The sequence below is a fragment of the Muscardinus avellanarius genome, assembly GCF_963383645.1.
Source record: "Muscardinus avellanarius genome assembly, chromosome: 3".
Classification (NCBI taxonomy): domain Eukaryota; kingdom Metazoa; phylum Chordata; class Mammalia; order Rodentia; family Gliridae; genus Muscardinus; species Muscardinus avellanarius.
In genome coordinates, this window is record NC_137788.1 from 23685396 (window position 1) to 23704266 (window position 18871).

An 18871-nucleotide genomic window follows, 5' to 3' on the forward strand; every position below is an offset into this window, starting at 1 on the left:
AAGTTTTTACATGAACATAAATTTTCTTTTTTCTTTTTTTTTTTCCCCTGGGGTAAATGGCCAACAATACAATTGAGAATCCTACAGTAATTTATCAAAATTTCCTTTTATTATCAGAAACTGCCAGAGTGACACTGTCAGGGCATGGTGGCACACACTTGTAATCCCAGCACTTGGGAGGCTGAGACAGGAGGATCACAGGTTGGCTGCCAGCCTCAGCTACTCAGTGAGACCCTCCACAACACGGTGAGACCCTGTTTCAAAATAAAGAATAAAAAATAGAGCTGAAGATGTAGCTCAGAGGTAGAGGGCCCCTGGGTTCCATCCGCAAGAGCACACACACATACTTATACACATACACAAAGAAACTGCCAGAGTGACTGTTCTATATTCTCAACACAATGTACGAGTGACCTAGTTTTCTGCATCCTTGCCAGCACCGGGTGTTGCCAGTATTTTTTGTTTGAGATTTTCTGAGGGGTATGTAAGTGATACCTTCAGGGTCTTAGTTTGCATTTCTTTAATGCTTGGTGATGCTGAACATCTCTGCACACACTTCTGTCATCTGTGCGTCTTCTTCAGTGAGTTGTTTCTTCATGTCTTTTCCCGTTTTCTAATAGGAGTATTCTTTTTATTATGTTGAGTTTTGAGAGTTCTTTATGCATTGTAAAGACTCGTCCTTCAGTGGATATGTATTTTGTAAATATTTTCTCTCAGTTACATATCTTTTTTTTTGTGGTGCTTGGTAACCCAGGGGCATCCTACCTTCAAGCTACACCCCCAGTTGGATTTTTTAATTCTTTTTTTTTTTTTTGTGTGTGTGTGGTACTGGAGATGGAACCCAGGGGGTTTCTACCTTCAGGCTGCACTCCCAGACCTATTTTTTATTTTATTTGGGAACAAGGTCTCACTAAGTTACTGAGAGCCTCACTAAGTAGCTGAGGCTGGCTTTGAACCACAATCCTCCCGTCCCAGCCTCCCAAGTGCTGGGATTACGAGTGTGCACCACCACGCCCGGCTTCAGTTATGTATGTTGTCTTACAGCTTTTTTGCATGGACTTTTACAGAGCAACCATTTTTAATTTAGATGCAGTCCTATTTATCAAAAATTTCTTTTATTTACTTATTTTTGAGGTACTGGGGATTGAACCCAGGGGCATTCTACCTCTGAGCTATATCCCCAGCCTTATTTTATTTTTTATTTTGAAATAGGGTCTTACAGAGTTGCTGAGGGCTTTGTTAAGTGGCTGAGGCTGGCCTCCTACCTGCAGCCCTCCTGTCTCAGCTTCCCAAGTATTGGGATTTCAAGTGTGGCACACCTACCCCTGGCTCCAAATTTCTCTTTTATGAATTGTGATTTTGGTGTTAAGTCTAAGAACCCCTTATCTAACCTTAGCTCTCAAATATCTTGTCCTGTGTTTTTTTTTCTTCTAAAAGTATTATAGGTTTGCATTTAAATCCATGATCTCTTTTGGATAAAATGTGAGGTTAAGGTCAAGGTTTGTTTATTTTTGAAGTTGATATTCCCGAGTGTTTTTAAGAAGTCCATCTGTGAATCATCTGAAATTAGTTTATTTTTTATATATTTATTTATTTATTTATTGCAGGTCTGGGGATGGAACCCAGGGGCATTCTACCTCCGAGCTACACCCCTTGCCCTATTTTTTTTTTATTCTTTATTTTGAAACTAGGTCTCACTGAGTTGCAGAGGACCTCACTAAGTAGCTGAGGCTGTCCGCGAACTGCAATCCTCCAGGTCTCAGCCTCCCGAATGCTGGGATTACAAGGGTGCGCCACGACGCCCGGCTCTGAAATCTAGTTTAATGCTAGGCTTTGGGACACCCTCAGGTGATGATGTCAGAGTGTCCCAGTAGGAACTGCCCTCGAGCTGACGGGTCTAGACCAGGCTACTTAACCTCTCAAAGCTTTAGTTCTCTTGTTTTATGAAATAGGAATCATAATATTTACCATATGGGGTGAGCTTGAAGATTCATGGAACAAATGTTTATTGAGTGGCTATTACGTGCCAGGGACTATGCAGTTGCTAGGGACGTAGGGCTGTTACTCAGACCAACAAGGGAGAAGTTCCTCATGGAACTGCTAGGCGCTCACATTCTGGCAGGAGGAGGCAGAGGATAAATAAGTAAACAAGTGGAATATATAGTTCGTCAGATGGCGATAAGGGCTGTGAAGAAGAATAAATCAAGGAGGGGAGCGGGGTGTGGGGGTTGGAAGGTTGTTATTTATAAAAGGCTCGAGGGGCTGCTTTTCTGAGAAGTTGACATTTGAGCAGAGACATGAAGGAGGTGAGGGCCTGAGCCACGCGGGGTGTTGGTGGTGGTGATGGGATTGTTGGGGCAAGGAACTGTCCAGGCAGACTAAGCAGTGAGTACACAGGTTTGGAGGCTGGAGCATCAAGGAGACCCAGGTACCCGGGTTAGTGACAGGGAGATGGCAGAAGGGGAGCTCAAGTTGAACCGGGGATGCAGGACTCCTGGGCGAGGGAGCGGGGTAGCTATGGTGGGGCTTGGAAAGCCAGAGCGGACATGGTCTTCTTGTCTTCATAAGGGATGCTCTGGCCCTTTTATGGTGAATAGAGTCTAGGAGGTCAAGGGGACCAGAGGGGAGGCCAGGGGGAGGCTACTGCAAGTGATCCTACTGGGAGATGGTGGTAGCTGGGAGTCGAGTGGAAGTCATGGTGATGGCAGAGGTGAAAGCGGTCAGCATCTGCTGATGGATCGGATGTGGGATGAGGGAGAGAGACAGAGAGAAGTCCAGGATGGCCTGGGTGTTTTTGTTTGAACAGCCAGAAGGATGGAGTTGTCACTTACTGCGATGGAGCAGGCTGCGGCAGGAGCTGGTTGACAGTGTGTCGTAGATCAGGAGTTCTGTGTTGGAAATGGTGACTTTGAGGTACAATTAGATGTGCCAGTGGAGATAACCATCTGGCAGGTAGATTTATCCATGTGGAGTTCGGGCTGCAGGTATAAATCTGGAAGTTGTCAGTGCAGAGATGGTGTAGATGGTATTTAAAGCCATGGGACTGGGTGAGATCTTTCACATGAGTGCTTCTCAACAGGGGTGATTTTGTCTCCTAGGAGACATTTGGCAGCATCTAGAGACATTGGTTGTCACAGCTGGGTGGTAATGGTGGGCGCTCCTGGCTTCTAAGGGGGTTGAGGCCAGGGAAATGCTAAATATTTTATAATACACCGACAGCCCCCAACAACATTACATTTTTTAGTCCAAAGTGTCAGTAGTGCCAGAGTTTAGTCCTTTAAATTTTTAGGGAATAAGTGTCAGTGGAAGAGGGAGGAGTTGTGGAGCCTGAGCTTGAGTCCTTTAGTGTCTTGGGGTACCCGTGGGCAGTCAAAATTCGTAAAAGACATGTGAGGTACAGCGCTCGACACACATGAAGCACTCGGTACGTGACGTCTGTCATGGTGGTGTCTTTAACTTTTCGGAGGCTGTTCTAGTCTGCCACCTAAAAGAAATCAGAGTTTGGGTGCTCCATAGAGAACCTCTGTGGCACTCTCCGTAATGTACACATGGGGAAACTGAGACCCAGAGGAGAAAGGGACTTGCCCGTGATCATACTGGGAGCCCCAAACCCAGGCTTCCTAGTGATGGCTTTGGATTATTTCTACTTTACAGATGAGTGAACTGAGATTTAGAGAGTGAGTCACTTGCTGAAACAGTCACAGTAAGTCCACTGTAGAGCCAGAATCAAAGTCTGAATCTCCATTTCCAGTCCAGCATTTCTAACAGCAGCAGCAGTAGTAGCAGCAGCCGCCACCACCATGGACCAAGCGCCTACTTTGTACCCGTCATGGCTAAATACGTCACCCAGGTTGCCCAGGACAGGAGCTGGGGCAGGGGCCGGGCAGGCAGACGCCATGTAAACACCTCACCCTGCCCCTCTTAATTATACCTCTGCTTTGTTGACATCACCGCCCCTCCTCGCTCAGGCGTCTTGGCCAGGGGTTGTTTTGCAGCTGGCCAGCTGTGTTGACATCTTCTCCATGCCCACAACTCCCCTCCCATCATATTATTTACTGTAAAAACAATAATATAGCACCAGTAAAGGCGTTTTTTAAAAAATCCCTCCATCCTAGCCCAACAGCTGTTTTAATTTTTCTGTCTTGTTCCGATCTCAGCCCAGATGCCTGCAGTACACTTTTTTGCACGCTTGTCATTGGGATGTAGAAAGCATTCGGCTCTCTGCTTCATTTACTTGGTGCTGTTACATGTGCTGCACTGTTTATAATTATGTTTATTGCCTGCAGAAGCCCGTTGAGTGTCCTCGGATTGCTGGACTGTTTATTTCCAGATCCCTATTATTATATATAATACTGCATTGAAAAACTCAGTGCTTATAGTTCTTTTTTTTCCCTCTTGAGTTATACTCTTTTAAGTAAATAGTCAGAAGTGGTTAAAAAAAGGGCTTTGATATAATATATATATATTTTTTGTGTGGTACTGGGGATTAAGCCCAGGGACATTCTACCTCTGAGCTACACCTCCAACCTTATTTTATTTTAGTTTTTTTTTTGGGAGGGATATTGTGATTGAACCCAGGGGTATTCTACCTCCTAGCTACACCCTTAGCCCTATTTTATTTTTTTGTTTTAAAACAGGGCCTTGCTAGGTTGCTAAAAGTCTCACTAAGTTGCTGGTGCTAATCTTGAACCTGCTTTCTTCTGTCTCAGCATCCCAAGTACTGGGATTACAGGCATGCACCACCTTACCTGGCTCTTATTTTTTAATTTTTATTTTGAAGCAGGGTTTTGCTAAGTTTGCTGAGGGTCTTGAACCTGTGATCCTCTGGTCTCAGCCTCTCAAGTACTAGGATTATAGACATGTGCCATTAGGCCCAGCTCTATTTTATTTTTTAATCTTTGAATTTTTTTTTTCAGGTCTGGGGATGGAACCCAGGGGAATTTGACCTCTGAGCTATACACCCCTGCCATATTTTTTATTCTTTATTTTAAAACAGGGTCTCACCAAGTTGCGGAGGGCCTCACTTAGTAGCTGAGGCTGGCCATCCTCCCGAATGCTGGGATTACAAGCCCGTGCTACCATGCCCGGCTTAGCTTTGAATTTTTGAAACAGGGTCTTGCTAAGGTGCTGAGAGCCTCACTAAGTGCTGAGGCTGGCCTCACAGGTGTGACTCTCCTGTCTCAGCTTTCCATGCACTGGATTACAGGCACGCACCGCCACGCCTGGCCCATAATATTATTTTAAAGGATAGTTTTACTGCCACTTGTATCTCCTGCCAGTGCACACGTGTGTTTATTTGTTGATTGCCACAGCCAGACAATCTGGCTCATATCATCTCACGTAACTTTCATATTTGCTCTTCAAAGTCAGTATCATTATCTTCATTTTTTTTTCCAGTCTGAGAATCTGACACCAGTGTTCAAAGAAGTTAGCAATTTGCCTGAAGTCACAGAGCTGAGGAGGGTGGAGATAGGATATGAACTTTGATGCCCTTGAGCCCAGTCCAAAGCTCCACCCAGGAGAGAGAGAATGTTTCAGAGTTACTGCCTCTGCACAACCATTATTCAAATCAACACATTTTGGGTTAATTTGCCAGATGGTAAACATTACCCTCCTATTTTAATGTGCATTCTGACCTCTGATCTTTGAGTGGCCGGCAGCCCTGCGGAATTCAGGGGGAGGGGCCCTTCTGGCCCCAGAGCTCCCTTTGCCAGTGTGTATTGGCGGCTGAAGAGAGTGTCTGGGTGCCAGATGGTTTTGGGAAACGGGAGAGACTCATGGATCCACACCCTTCAATCACTCTATCAGCCCGTCGCCAGCCAACACATGATGTGAGCCCCGGGGATCTGCCCAGCTTTGATCAGGGTAGGAAGTGGGAGAAGAGAGAAGTGGGCCTTTCCAGAGAGCCCTCAGTCCAGGGAGGTAGATGTGAGGCTGGAGGAGGTGGCCAGGCATGGTGTTGGAGTTTCATTCTCCAAGTCAGAGGTTGCTATCTTGGGCCCTGCAAAGTGGTTTTAAGCAACTCGAGTAGGTTGTCAGTATCTGGAAATCTGAATATGTCACAGGAAAATCTGAATTTCTGGCTTCCTTTGAAAACCAGGAAGATCTGGCAGCCCTGAGCCCACAGCCCTACATGGCAGCCATGGCGGGAGCTGAGCAGTAGCTGCCCTTCAGGAGGGGACGCCGGCAGCCCTGTTTGCCGCAGTCTCCACCTGGCTAGTTTACCTTGAACTTTCAGTGTCTTTGTATCTTCCTTATAAAGGGACATTCTGGGCAAATTAATCATAGAAAAGGGATCCTAGTGCTGTACTTAATCTTCTTAAGGGACTAAGTACTGGTACTTTTTCATGTGTTCATGAAGGAATCCTGAAATCTCCTAATGGGGAATATTACAAATGCTCACAAAACTTCCCCATCATATGTCACAGAATCAGGGCACGTGAGAGAAAGGCTCATTGGAAGCACTGCTGGCTTCTTCCCTCATCTTACAGATGTGGGAATGGAGGTGGAGGTTTGCTAAGACCATACCTGAGTAAAGGAGATGCAGGGCTGGGTTGAGCCCCAGGCACCTCCTGCTCCACTTTGGAAGTCTCTGTTTCTTTCTTTGTAAAATGGGGACAGTTTTCATCCTGAGACTGTATAGTACCACCTGCTTCTCCCTCTGGAGTAACTGTCTTTCTCCCAAGGGATGGAGGTGATCTTTTTTTTTTTTTTTTTTGTGTGTGTGTGTGTGTGTGTGTGTGTGTGTGTGTGTGTGTTTTGAAACAGGATCTCACTAAGTTGCTAAAGCTGTCCTCAAACCTGCGATCTACCTGTTTCAGCCTCCCAAGTACTGGGATTACAGGCAAATGCCACCATGCCCAGCTAGGGGTGTTTTTTTTTTTTTTTTTTTTTTTTTTTTTTTTTTTTTGACAGTGAATTCCCATGGGGAGGTAGGGGAGAGGAGGAGAGAGATGGACTCTGGATCCAGCCTGATCAGGTTTGGATCCCAGCTTTCCCACTTAGGTCTGTGTGACGATGGGCAAGTGACTTAATCTCTGCCTGTCTTCTCATATCTGTATGCCAGAGCTAACAGCAGCACCTGTCTCATTGGATTACAGCAAGGTTTAAATAAGATAAAGCATTTTAAAGCCTCTAGACAAACACCTGACATATCCAAAGCCCCCCACATGCTTACTGCCACTGTAAATATTTACATTGTTGATGTAATGCTGTGTTTTCTTTTTTGCTTTGACAGCCAGGGAACTCACTTTATATCTCTACACAGGATCTATTGCCATGCATTTCTGTTTCTCTTTCTCCCAGTCATTCTCTGGCTTGTTTAATTACTTGACTCTTATTTCCCCATCTTCCTGATTTTTGTATATTATTGTATCATACATATTACTATAAGCTGTTTCACAATAAATTTGGAGTTAATAAGTTAAGAAGAATATAGCAACATATTGATTCCGACTGTTTCAATATAGTCCAGGTTGCTGTTGAATTAGGAAGTGAACTGTGTTATTAAAAAGAAATGATAGGTAATATTTTTGAGGGTGTATTGTGTCTCATAGCCATTTTCATGCCTGCTTTGCATGCATTACCTTAAAATCACAATGATCTTATGAGATGGGGCCTACTGTTTTTCGATTTCAAGGCTGAGGAAACTGAGGTTCGGAGGTGAACTGCCAAGACTCCAAAGCACACGCGGTTACGTCCTGTTCTAGTCTTCTTTTGTTTTATTTTGGTACTGGGGTGTGAACCCCGGGTCATTCTTCCTCTAAGCTACACCCACAGAGTTGCTGAGGGCGTCACTAAATTACTGAGACTGGCCTCAAATCTACAATCCACCTGTCTCAGCCTCCCAAGTATTGGGATTAATAGGCATGCACCACTGTTCCTGGCTTGTCCTTTTCTGTCTTAGGGGTCCCTTGAGCTCTTGGAGGCAAAGTGGGGATGGCTTCCGGCGGTGACTGATGCTTTCTTTCCCTGTCCTCCTTCCTCTCTCTTCCCTCTGGCTTCCCCAGAGCCCATGCGGGCCCCCAAAGGCCTGGCTTTTGCTGAGATCCTGGCTCGCCAGCTGACCCTGCAGTGGGAGCCGCTGGGCTACAACGTGACGCGCTGCCACACCTACACCGTGACGCTCTGCTATCACTACACCCTGGGCAACAGCCACAACCAGACCGTCCGCGAGTGTGTGAAGATGGAGCGCGGTGTCAGCCGCTACACCATCAAAAACCTGCTGCCCTACCGGAATGTCCACGTGCGCCTGGTCCTCACCAACCCCGAGGGGCGCAAGGAGGGCAAGGAGGTCACCTTCCAGACAGACGAGGACGGTAAGAGCGCCAGCCGCGGGCCCCAGGGCCTGTGTGTGTGTGTGTGTGTAGGATTAAACCAGCTGTATAACAACACGGTAATGATAGCTAATATTTAGTCTCTGGAGGACTTTGAGTTACACTGGCATAATTTCTTAGTATTGGGAAGAATTCAGCTGTGAAGTGATTTGGGACCAGAGTTTTCTTTGTAGCCAGGTTTTAATTTGTAAAATAGACATTAGGATGTTCAGGTTTTCTATTCTTGTGTTGGTTTTGGGAGACTGTGTTTTTCAAGGAATGTGCTCATTTTACCTGATTTGTCCAATGTCCCGTCATGAAGTCGTTTATAATAGTCTCATATTTATTTATTTAACATCTGTAGAACCCTTAATGACATCCCTTTTTTATTTCTGATATTGGCAATTTGTAATTTTTGTTCTTTTTTTCTTGTTTACTCTCAATAGAGATGTATATATTTTATTTTCTCGAAGAGCCAACTTTTGCCTCAGTTGATTTCCTTTTTTTTTTTTTTTGTGGCACTGGGGATGGAACCCTGGGGCATTCTACTTCTGAGCTACACTCCCAGACCTATTTTTTAGTCTTTTTTATTTTTGAAACAGGGTCTCACTGAGTTGCGAAGGGCCTAAGTAGCTGAGGCTATCCGGGAACCCTGAACTGTGATCCTCTGGTCTCTGCCTCCCGAACGCTGGGATTACAGAGTGCACCACCACGCCCAGCTCAGTTGATTTTCTTTAGTGTACATTTACTTGATATCCTTCATTTCCTTTTTCAAATATTTTATTTGGATTTTTTAAAAGCTTTTCAAGATGGAAGCTTCTTAGATCAATAATTCTGAGCCTCTATTTTTAACATATGCATTTTTTTTTTTGTGGTACTGGGGATGGAACCAAGGGGCATTCTACCTTTGAGTTACACTCCCAGCCCAATTTTTTATTCTTTATTTTGAAACAAGGTCTCGCTAAGTTGCAGAGGGCCCCACTAGTAGCTGAGGCTGTCTGCGAACCACGATCCTCCTGTCTCAGCCTTCCAAATGCTGGAATTACAAGCTTGCGCCACCATGCCCAGCTTAACATATGCATTTAAAGCTGTAAATTCTCTTTAAGCCCTCCTTAGTAGTATCTCATTTTTCTCCCCCCGGAGTTGGGTATCAAACCCAAGGCCTTACACATTCTAGGCAAGCACTCTGTCACGGAGCTGCATCCTGAGCCTCACGTTAGTTTTGATATACCCTATCTTCATTATCATTCAGTTCCAAATATTTTCTAATTTTTGCTATTATTTCTTCTCTGACTCGAGTTGCTTAGAATTACATCGCTTAATTTCTAAGCAATTAGCACTACTAATTATCTTTTTTGTTATTGATTTCTAGCTTAATCCCACCATGGTCAGAGTATATACTCTAAATTTAGTCTTTCAAATTTTGATTTTTGCTTTATGGCCCAGCATATGATTAAAATTTGGTAAATGTTCCACGTGTGCTTGAAAAAATTGCATCTGGTCATTTTGGGGATCAGTGTCCTGTATGTGTCAAACTTGTACTTACTGAGCACTTACGTGTCAGACGCCATTCTGAATGCTTTTCCTGTGTTAATGCGTATAATCCCCTGACAATCCTACATGGTATGTTACTATTTCTATCCCCACTTTATGAAGGGGTTCCCTAGCTAGTTTATCGGGAACAGAGCTGGGTTTCAAACTTCACCATCTGGCTTCAGAATTGTCATTCTTTCCTGTATATGTTTGCATGCATGTGCATGCACGGGGGATTGAACCCAGGGCCTTGCACGTGCTAAGCATGGGCTCTCCCACCGAGCTATACTCCAGGCCCTCAGAGTTGTTGTTAATGCCAAGATGGATTCAAAGATTCCTATGGACGGATCCCCAGGTGCCGCTAAGCTCCTGGGCGTGTAGATTTTCTTGCGGCCTTACTTGTGTAGTTTTCTGTTCTGCACAGCATTGGCTCAGATGCAAATCCAACTCCTCCCTTGGTTTCCACAAAAGCTCATTGCCCAAGGCCCAAGGCAATGTGTATTCCCCCGGTTAAGCATTTGCTAGAGGCATGAATCAGGATCAGATGTGATTATCCTGAAACACTGCAAACAACCTCAAGTTGAACGTCAGACCAGTCCCTTCTTAAAGTCTATTGGCCTGTGCATCCCCCTAGGTGTGCGGATATGGCCGCCTCACCCCGCCCTGGCTAGGCCTCACCTGGGCCCCTGGGTTGTCTTTTTTCTCTTCTCTCTCATCTCTAATAACTGCTTATTAATTAAATTAATTTTACTTTTCATCAATGCATTAGTATAATACATAAAGGAATCTTAATAAGGAATAATAAAATGTGATAATAATTAATAATAATATGTAATAATTAAATAATCAAGGAATAATAAAGGAATCTTAATAATACTTAAAGTATCATAAGTCGTTTGCTCAATGAATTCTCATTGGCCAGACACTTCAGGAAACCCAGACCTAGACCAAGAAACACCATTGGCAGCACCCACGAGTCTTTCACTGAACGCTTCCTGTTGGTCACTATGTCCCGAGGGGAAATACTGTCCTGATGTCTAACACCACAGATTAATTTTTGCTTGGTTTGGGACTTTATTTGAATGGAATCATATAGTACTACTTATTTTTGGTGGTACTGGGGGTGGAACCCAGAGGCTTTCTACCTCCGGGCTATACTCCCAGACCTTTTTTATATTTTATTTGGAAACAGGGTCTCACGAAGTTGCTAAAAGCCTCACTAAGTAGCTGAGGCTGGCTTCGAACCCGTGCGATCCTCCTGTCTCAGCCTCCCAAGCACAGGGATTACAAGCATGCGCTACCACGCCCGGCTCTTCTTAATTTTAACGCTCGAGAGACCCAGCCACACTGTGTGTGCGGTTCTAGTGAATTCATTCTCTTGCTGCGTAGTTAATTTCCAGAATGAATGTACTACATTTGCTTATCTTACTGTTGTTGGGTGTTTGGGTTGTTTCTTGTTTTGGGGTGAATTTAAAATGCTGTGAATAAAATCCTTGTCACTTTTTTTTTGGGGGGGGGTAGATGCATACATTGTGGTGGGTTTGTGTGCAGGAGTAGAATGTCTAGGTTATGGGGTAGTTGCTGATCATTAGTAGCTCGAGCCAGGCAGTTTTCCAAAGTGGTTGTACCAATTTACACTCTGCTAGCAGTGTGTGAATGTTTTGGTAGCTCTGTGTTCTCACCAACACTTGGAAGTGGCTTTCATTTTTCCACGTTAATGGATGGCCAGTGGCCTCGAAAGCTGTTTGTTTTAACACAGAGCAGCTTAGCTCTTATTGATTATTACCTTGGCTGCTTCTCTCCTTGCCTGAGGACTTCGGCTTCCCGGCAGTGGTTTATCAGGGTGTTTTTCTAGCCCGAGATGGTTTTCTTCCTGGATGAAACCCCTGTGCCTGCTGTTAAGAATACACATTACCAAAACCATGCCCAAAAGTGTTTATGCTAAAATCTTAACAGTATTTTTGTTTGGATAATGCCATTTGTAGGTGCCAATAATATCCTTTATGTTCATTTAGGTTTTCTATATCAAACATATTGTTTATGTAACTAGACATCTTTAGACATGAAAACATCTCCACCCATACTCCCGATACTCTAATGCAATTGTTGTTTTCATTTTCTGGCAATTATCTATATTTTCTGAAAACTACCTGAATAAAATCAAATAAGAGCCTTTGAACATTCCTCTCGGCAGAACACTCCTGCGCATGCCAGCTGCCCTTTGGAGTACTGGGTAGTAAGTTGGACCACGGGAAATGGCTGGTGTGTCCCTGCGGCTTTATATGCCTCACATCAGCCCTGGTCAGGGAGGGGGTTACACCATCCCCATTTCGTTGCTGAGGAAACCGAGGCTCACAGAGTCCTAATGATCCAGCTGGGAAGTGGCAGGGCTCGGACGTGAACCCAGGTGTTTGAAGCCAAAGTCCTCTTTCCTGTCCCCTCGCAGTGCCTGGCGGAATCGCAGCAGAGTCCTTGACCTTCACTCCACTGGAGGACATGATCTTTCTCAAGTGGGAGGAGCCCCAGGAGCCCAATGGCCTCATCACTCAGTATGAGGTGAATGGGGCCCTCAGGTGGGAGGTGGGAGGACCCCCTCTTTCTCTCCACTGCCACAGTATGGAGCAGGACACGCTTGGGGAGGACAGAGGAAGATGTCACAATTCCTTCAGGTGTGGCGGGGCCTATGTCCTGTCCTGGTGCATTCTGGGGAAGGGACCTCTCCCAGGAGGGAGAGGGAGGTACCTGGCCTGAGGGAACCCACAGCTGTGCTGAGCTGCTCCCTTTTGCCCAGCTGCATCCCTAGCCTCCCCAGAGCTCGGTGGGTGTGTGGCTGCTGGGTCAGTGGTGCCACCGGTCCCGGTACCCACCTACCTGCTCATCCTGCCCTCAGATCAGCTACCAGAGCATCGAGTCCTCAGACCCGGCGGTGAATGTGCCTGGCCCACGGCGAACCATCTCCAAGCTCCGCAACGAGACCTACCACGTCTTCTCCAACCTGCATCCAGGCACTACCTACCTGTTCTCCGTGCGTGCCCGCACAGGCAAAGGCTTCGGCCAGGCGGCACTCACGGAGATCACCACCAACATCTCCGGTGAGCCTGGCCTGGCCTGGCCTTTGGAGGTGGCCTGGAATCCCAGGATTCTGTGGGCAGAAGTGTTAGCCGGGTGGGTGCATCCTGGGAGTGGTTCCTCAGGACCCCTGCTGAAATAAATGTGCCATTTAGGGGTTGAAGTCATGGGTTGTGGAGATAAGCCAGAGGACTCAGGAGACTAAGGTTGGCGGACTCAGAGGATGGGGTGAGGGGTTAGTGCCCAAGGTCAGGGGCCAGGGAAGCACAGGTGGGAACAAGGAGGCTGAGGCTGAGCGCAGTGGTCAAGGGCTGGAGGCTGGGCTGTCCTGATCCGGGGGCCAGGCTCTAAGTTTTTGTCCCTGTCGCTCTCCTAGCTCCCAGCTTTGATTATGCTGACATGCCGTCACCCCTGGGCGAGTCTGAGAACACCATCACCGTGCTGCTGAGGCCGGCACAGGGCCGTGGTGCGCCCATCAGGTGGGAAAACCTGTGTGGAGAGGTGGGAGGCCAGGGCTGCAGGGAAGACACACACGCCTCACCAGGCCAGCTCCCTTGTCCACCCCAAGCTGCCACTCAGGGCTCAGAGTGGTGCAGGGTGTGCCGTGATCCTAGCCAGGTGGACATCTGTGGTCCTTCCTCTCTGAGGACATAGGTCTTTGACAGTGGGTTCTCTGGACAGAGTTTGGCTTGAAGAGGGGACTGTCCAGGCCTCTCCAGGGGGGCCTCCCTTAGACAGCTTGAAGCGGTGAAACTCTGGGGGTCTAACATCTTCTGGCTTTGTGCCTAGAGACACAGCGTTAAGCTTTCTAGGAGACTAGGGCAGCGGGCTGCAGCTGACCAGCTCTTTGGAGTGGCTGAGAGCTTGGCTTCTCTGCTTCCTTCTCCAAGCAGAAGCTGGGCTGCTCATGCCAAGGTGGCTGCCTCCGCTAGGGGAAGGTGCTGGCGTGGAGGTGGGGCATGTATGAGACGGGTGAGCGTGGGTGTGTCTTTGTGATGAAGATGTGTGTGTGTGTTTGTGTGATGTGTGGCATGGGGGTGTGAGCGTGTGTGGGAGATATGAGTGTGCATGTGTGTGAGAGCAGAAGGTGTTCATGTAAATGTGTGCATATACTGTCTTCCAGACACCCCACTTGGGACTCGATGCGCATAAAGCCATTTTCTCCTCATGCAACCCCGTGGGGTGCCAGTTATTACCTCATTTTATGCCTTGGGAAACTGGCTCAGAAAGCCCGTTATCTTGCCCCCGAGACTGAGTGTCTAGAAAGGGGTAGGACTGGGATTTGGAACACAGGTCTGTCTGCAAATCCTGTCCCTTTGCTGGAAGTCACAGAGCCCCCTGCGCCCCTGGTCTGCCCCTTCCCTCTGCAAAGGTGCATGTACTGGGGAGGGTGACGTCCTTTGGCAGGGGTGAAAGGGCCCTGGTCAGCCTTCCAAGAAAGGGATGACTGCCCTGTGCTCCAGGCCCCGCTGTCAACCTCTCTTCACCTGCTGTGTCCCCCCTATATTTGCCATTGCAAATCCTGTCCTGGGCTGATTCCCAGACCCTCAGGGGAGGCCCAGAAAGAAGTCCTGGCTTCTAAAAGAGCAGTTTGCTTTTTGCTGGAGCCTCGGGGCCCTGTGCAGCCGAATGAGGGAGGAGCTGGGAAGCTCTTCTTATTTTCTTGTTCTCTTGAGGGATCCTGTGAGCTGGGCTGGTCAGGGACCTTCAGGGATGGTGACAGGGCTGGGTAGGGGGAGGGAGGTGGAGCGAGGTGGGGGTGGGTAAGGCAGGGGACCTTGGGCATGTCCCCTCGCCTCCCTGAGCCTCTGTTATCACATAATGGGGATCATTCTAGATTAAGATGTTTTGTAAGGCTAATGTTAGTTAATCTCATTCCTGGTGGGACTGAGGCCGGAGAGGCCTGACCTCAGCCTGCGGAAATGGGGGCTGAGAGGGGTTTGGGCTGGTGTTTGGGAACAGGCTGGTGACAGGCAGTGGGCTAGTGACTAGCACTCTGGAGCCGATTCCCTGCAACTTGGAAGCTTGAACGTAACATCTGGAGCGCCAGGAGAAAGCCCACCTGCTTCCCAGAGCTCCGCTCGCTGTCGGTGCGCGGTGCTGCACAGTGAGACAGGACTGAGGCTGTCACAGGAAGTCTTTACATTTGTCAGCGTTCACATATTTACTCTCGGCTTTGTTCCGCAGAGGATTTGGAGGACTCACAGCAAAAGCCCATTCAGCAAAGCGATAAAACAAACAGAGCCACAGAGCCACCTGGAACGCCAGTGCTAGTGCGGGGAGGGAGGAGGACCCAGAGACAAAGGGGCTCCGATTTGCAGAGAGGCTGCCTCAGGGTCGAGAGGGCACCAGAGACCTAGCATCAGGCGTGTCCTTGTTTGCTTAGTGACCTTCTCTCCAAGTAGAGGGCAGTTCCAGGAAGCCCAGATCCCCAGTGTCCAGCACTGAGCCCCTTGTCAGAGCTCAGTACACACTTTTTTTTTTTTTTTTTGGTGGTACTGGGGTTCCTGGAAGCCCTTCTACCTCTGGGCTACACTCCCAGACCTATTTTTACATTTTTATTTGGAAACAGGGTCTCCTAAGCCAGCGCGCGCGGCTGGCTTCGAACCTGCGCGATCCTCCTGTCTCTGCCTCCCAAGCGCGGGGATTACAAGCGTGCGCCACCACGCCCGGCCTCAGTACACACTTTATGAATGAATGAAAGTGGTCTAACCCTGTTCATAATTTACTGGATTATGGGATCAGGTGGTAGGTTCAGGTTCCCAGGTCCTGCAGAGGGATTCACAGCCACGGCAAGGGTAGTCTTAGGGCTTGGTTTCCTTGAGCGGGGTCCTAATTCTCTTAGCATTGGTTAGTAGGAATCAGCTGGCCTGCACTGGCTGCTTACCAAATGTGTCTGTTCTTATCTATATTCTGGGTCACTACTATTTTACAGAGGAGGACACTGAGGCTCAGGGTGGTTACGTGACTTGCCCAGCTAGGAAGAAGCAGAGTTAAGATTAGTTCTCAGGTGGGCGCGACTCCGCAGCCCATGCCCTTCGTCTCCAGAGGACTCTCCCGTGCTCCGGCCTGCGGTGATCACTCACACCGCCCCCTCCCTGTCCAGCGTGTACCAGGTGATTGTGGAGGAGGAGCGGCCACGGCGGCTGCGACGAGAGCCAGGCGGCCAGGACTGCTTCCCGGTGCCTCTGACCTTCGAGGCGGCGCTGGCGCGTGGCCTGCTGCACTATTTTGGGGCTGAACTGGCGGCCAGCAGTCTGACTGAGGCCATACCCTTCACCGTGGGCGACAACCAGACCTATCGGGGCTTCTGGAATCCACCACTGGAGCCCAGGAAGGCCTACCTCATCTACTTCCAGGCAGCGAGCCACCTGAAGGGGGTGAGAGACACCTGTGCGATGGAGTGGGGGAGGTGGGTGCGGTGGATGGAAGGCGCGTGGAGTGGGGGGCGTTGGAGCAGCCCCCACCATGGAGGCCTGAGCCCGGGCCCTGCCCCTTCCCAGGGCTCTGCCTTCTTCCCTGGATCCCCACCTTCCCAGCCCCAGGCTCCTTCCCACAAAGCACTGCCCCTTTCTAGAACCTTCTTCCCACACTCCTTTCTAGCCAGGTCCCCAGCCTAGTCCTTACCCCTTCCTGGGAATTTCCCTTCTATCTCAGGTGCCTCCTCTCCAGAGGAGCCGATCTCAGCTTCCTGCATTCTGGTCTTTTGTGTCCTCCTTTCTCAGATTATTTATTCTCCAGTCCCCTTTCCTTACCAGTCCTCTGGCTGTAGGCCCCGCCCCATTTCTACGGCTCCGCCCCATTTCTAAGGCTCCACCCCTTTCCCAAGCTGTTTCTCTGTGGCCTCCTGATTGCACCCCCCTTTCTTAAGGCACTGCCCTATTTGTAGGCCCCTCCTGATCCTATCTGGGGAGGGTGAGGTTGGCCTTTGCTGGTGCTCAGAAACCCCCCTCCCCCCCATCTGTGCTTCTAGGAAACCCGGCTGAATTGCATCCGAATTGCCAGGAAAGGTGAGTGGAGCGGCTGGGCCCCTTCAGTCCCTCAGCGGTGGTTTCTCACCTGCAGCTCCAGGCAGGTAGATCCTCAGCACCCAGGGCTGTGGGAACTAGGAGGGCTGCCCTTGGCCTCTGTGTGGCTGCCTTGAGGACTAGTCCCAGGTTGGAGGGCAGGCGGGGCCTCCCTTCCCATGGTCACAGAAGAGGCCCTTGTGAGGGGCAGCCAATATGCTCGGGCCTTGCAGGTGGTAGTGGGCTCTGGTTTGGGTTCTGTACCTGACCTTTTTCTTGGGGCTGGAGAGGTGATGACAGCGTGGAGCCTGTCTCTCCTCTAGACATGGTTACCATCTTGAGAGTCCCAAACACAGTGGAGAAACATACCTTTTCCTCTCCATTGCCTCACAGGAGGTGGGGTGAGTGGGTCTGAGGCCCCAGGCATCCTCCATCCCCCATGTACTGGAAGCTGGGAAGGATCTGAGGGGAGAGCAGGGGCGTTGGTGATGGGGCAGGATAGGTAAAGGTGTGGGGGGTGGCGAGGGTGGCTCTGACTGTGAGCGGGGCCTTGTCAGGCAGGAGGGACCGCGGCCCTTGTGCCTGTGTGTCTGGGCAGCCTGGCCTGTTCCCTGTGGTTCACACCCTGCAGACAGGGCTGTGTGGTCCCCATCTCCCCTCTGATCCTGTGTCTTGCTTTATCTTCCCCAGCTGCCTGCAAGGAAAGCAAGCGGCCCCTGGAGGTGTCCCAGAGGTCGGAGGAGATGGGGCTTATCCTGGGCATCTGTGCGGGGGGCCTCGCTGTCCTCATCCTTCTTCTGGGGGCCATCATTATCATCATCCGCAAGGGGTGAGTGTGGCCAGTGCCCCGGCCCACCAGTGGCTCCCACCTCTCAGAGGCCTGGTGGGCAGGGAGGAGCCGTGTCTAGGGCTGGGGCTCACTCCCCTTCAAACCAAGCGCCTTGAACCAAGGCTTTTCCCAGAGCCCCACCTGCCTTCCTCTCAGCTTGCCCCGGGCCCTGCCACTGCGGGTCCCCGAGGAGTCCGCCTGAGCTCCTGGCTGAGAGCAAGCCTCCCTGCTGTCTCCATGACCCCCAGCTCAAAGGTGGCTCAAAGGTATAGCCTTGTCTGTGAGATATGCTTCCTGGTGCATTTTATAGAGGGCAACATTATAAGGCACAACTTAAATCCCTGACCTTAGAATCTTAGAGTTTTAACAAACTAGGATTTGGGATTCTATGAGTCTCAGGATTTAGAATTGTAGAGGCTCAGAGCCCCAGAAGTAGAGAGCTGCCAAGTAGTGTAAGGACAGCTAAGTCTAGTGGTTTTGAATCTTTTCAAAGCAACAGAACAAAACAAAACCCTCCCTGGGAGCCCCAGATGCAGAACGGATGACGACTGAACAGCAGCTCTGATTGGAGGTGGGGAGGGGGCTCCTGAGACCCCTCTGCTTGTCACCCCCATCCTAACTCATTCCCCACCAGGCAGCCCTAGAACCCTGTGGTCCCGCCATCTTAGTTGAAGTATACGGTTGCTGAGCCTCAGAGGGGAGCCACAGCCAGAGCCAGCTTTGTCCCTCCCACCTGGGCTCTGGCTCCTGTAGCCCCTGCTCCTGCCAGGCTGGGCACACAAGGGCGAGTTGGAGCTGGATCTCAGGGCTGCCGGGAGCAGATAAGTAGGATCCAGGGAGATGCTGGAGCGCTGGCGAGGGCCGTCTTGCCTGAGGCCAGGAGAGTCTGGGGCAGGGTGCCCCGCAGAGTGGGGGCAGCGTGAGGGGGGATGGCCTACTCAGGGCCTTAGGCTCTCATCTTTTCCTTCCGTAGTCCTTGCATAGCATCACGGGACAAAGTATTTTAAATTGTCATTTAATGGGTAACTGCTCTGTGCCAGGAGTGTCACACACCACCCATCAGCACCTTCGTTACTGAGCACCCCTGCACGCCAGGCACTGTTTTGGCACTCGGGAGA

General features: G+C 49.3%; 1 protein-coding gene across 4 annotated transcripts in view; it reads left to right on the forward strand.

Moving 5' to 3' along the window:
* The window catches only part of PTPRU (protein tyrosine phosphatase receptor type U), a gene marked incomplete at both ends in the record, with an annotated part of 83465 nt that overhangs the window by 25519 nt on the left and 39075 nt on the right, over window positions 1–18871 (forward strand). For all 4 annotated transcript variants that reach the window (XM_080692560.1, XM_080692561.1, XM_080692562.1 and 1 more), the window contains 7 exons: window positions 8010–8318; window positions 12295–12404; window positions 12739–12940; window positions 13294–13396; window positions 16024–16297; window positions 16891–16927; window positions 17615–17753. In XM_080692560.1, coding sequence (XP_080548686.1) covers window positions 8010–8318; window positions 12295–12404; window positions 12739–12940; window positions 13294–13396; window positions 16024–16297; window positions 16891–16927; window positions 17615–17753 — 1174 coding nt within the window. The remainder of the gene's footprint in view (window positions 1–8009; window positions 8319–12294; window positions 12405–12738; window positions 12941–13293; window positions 13397–16023; window positions 16298–16890; window positions 16928–17614; window positions 17754–18871) is intronic.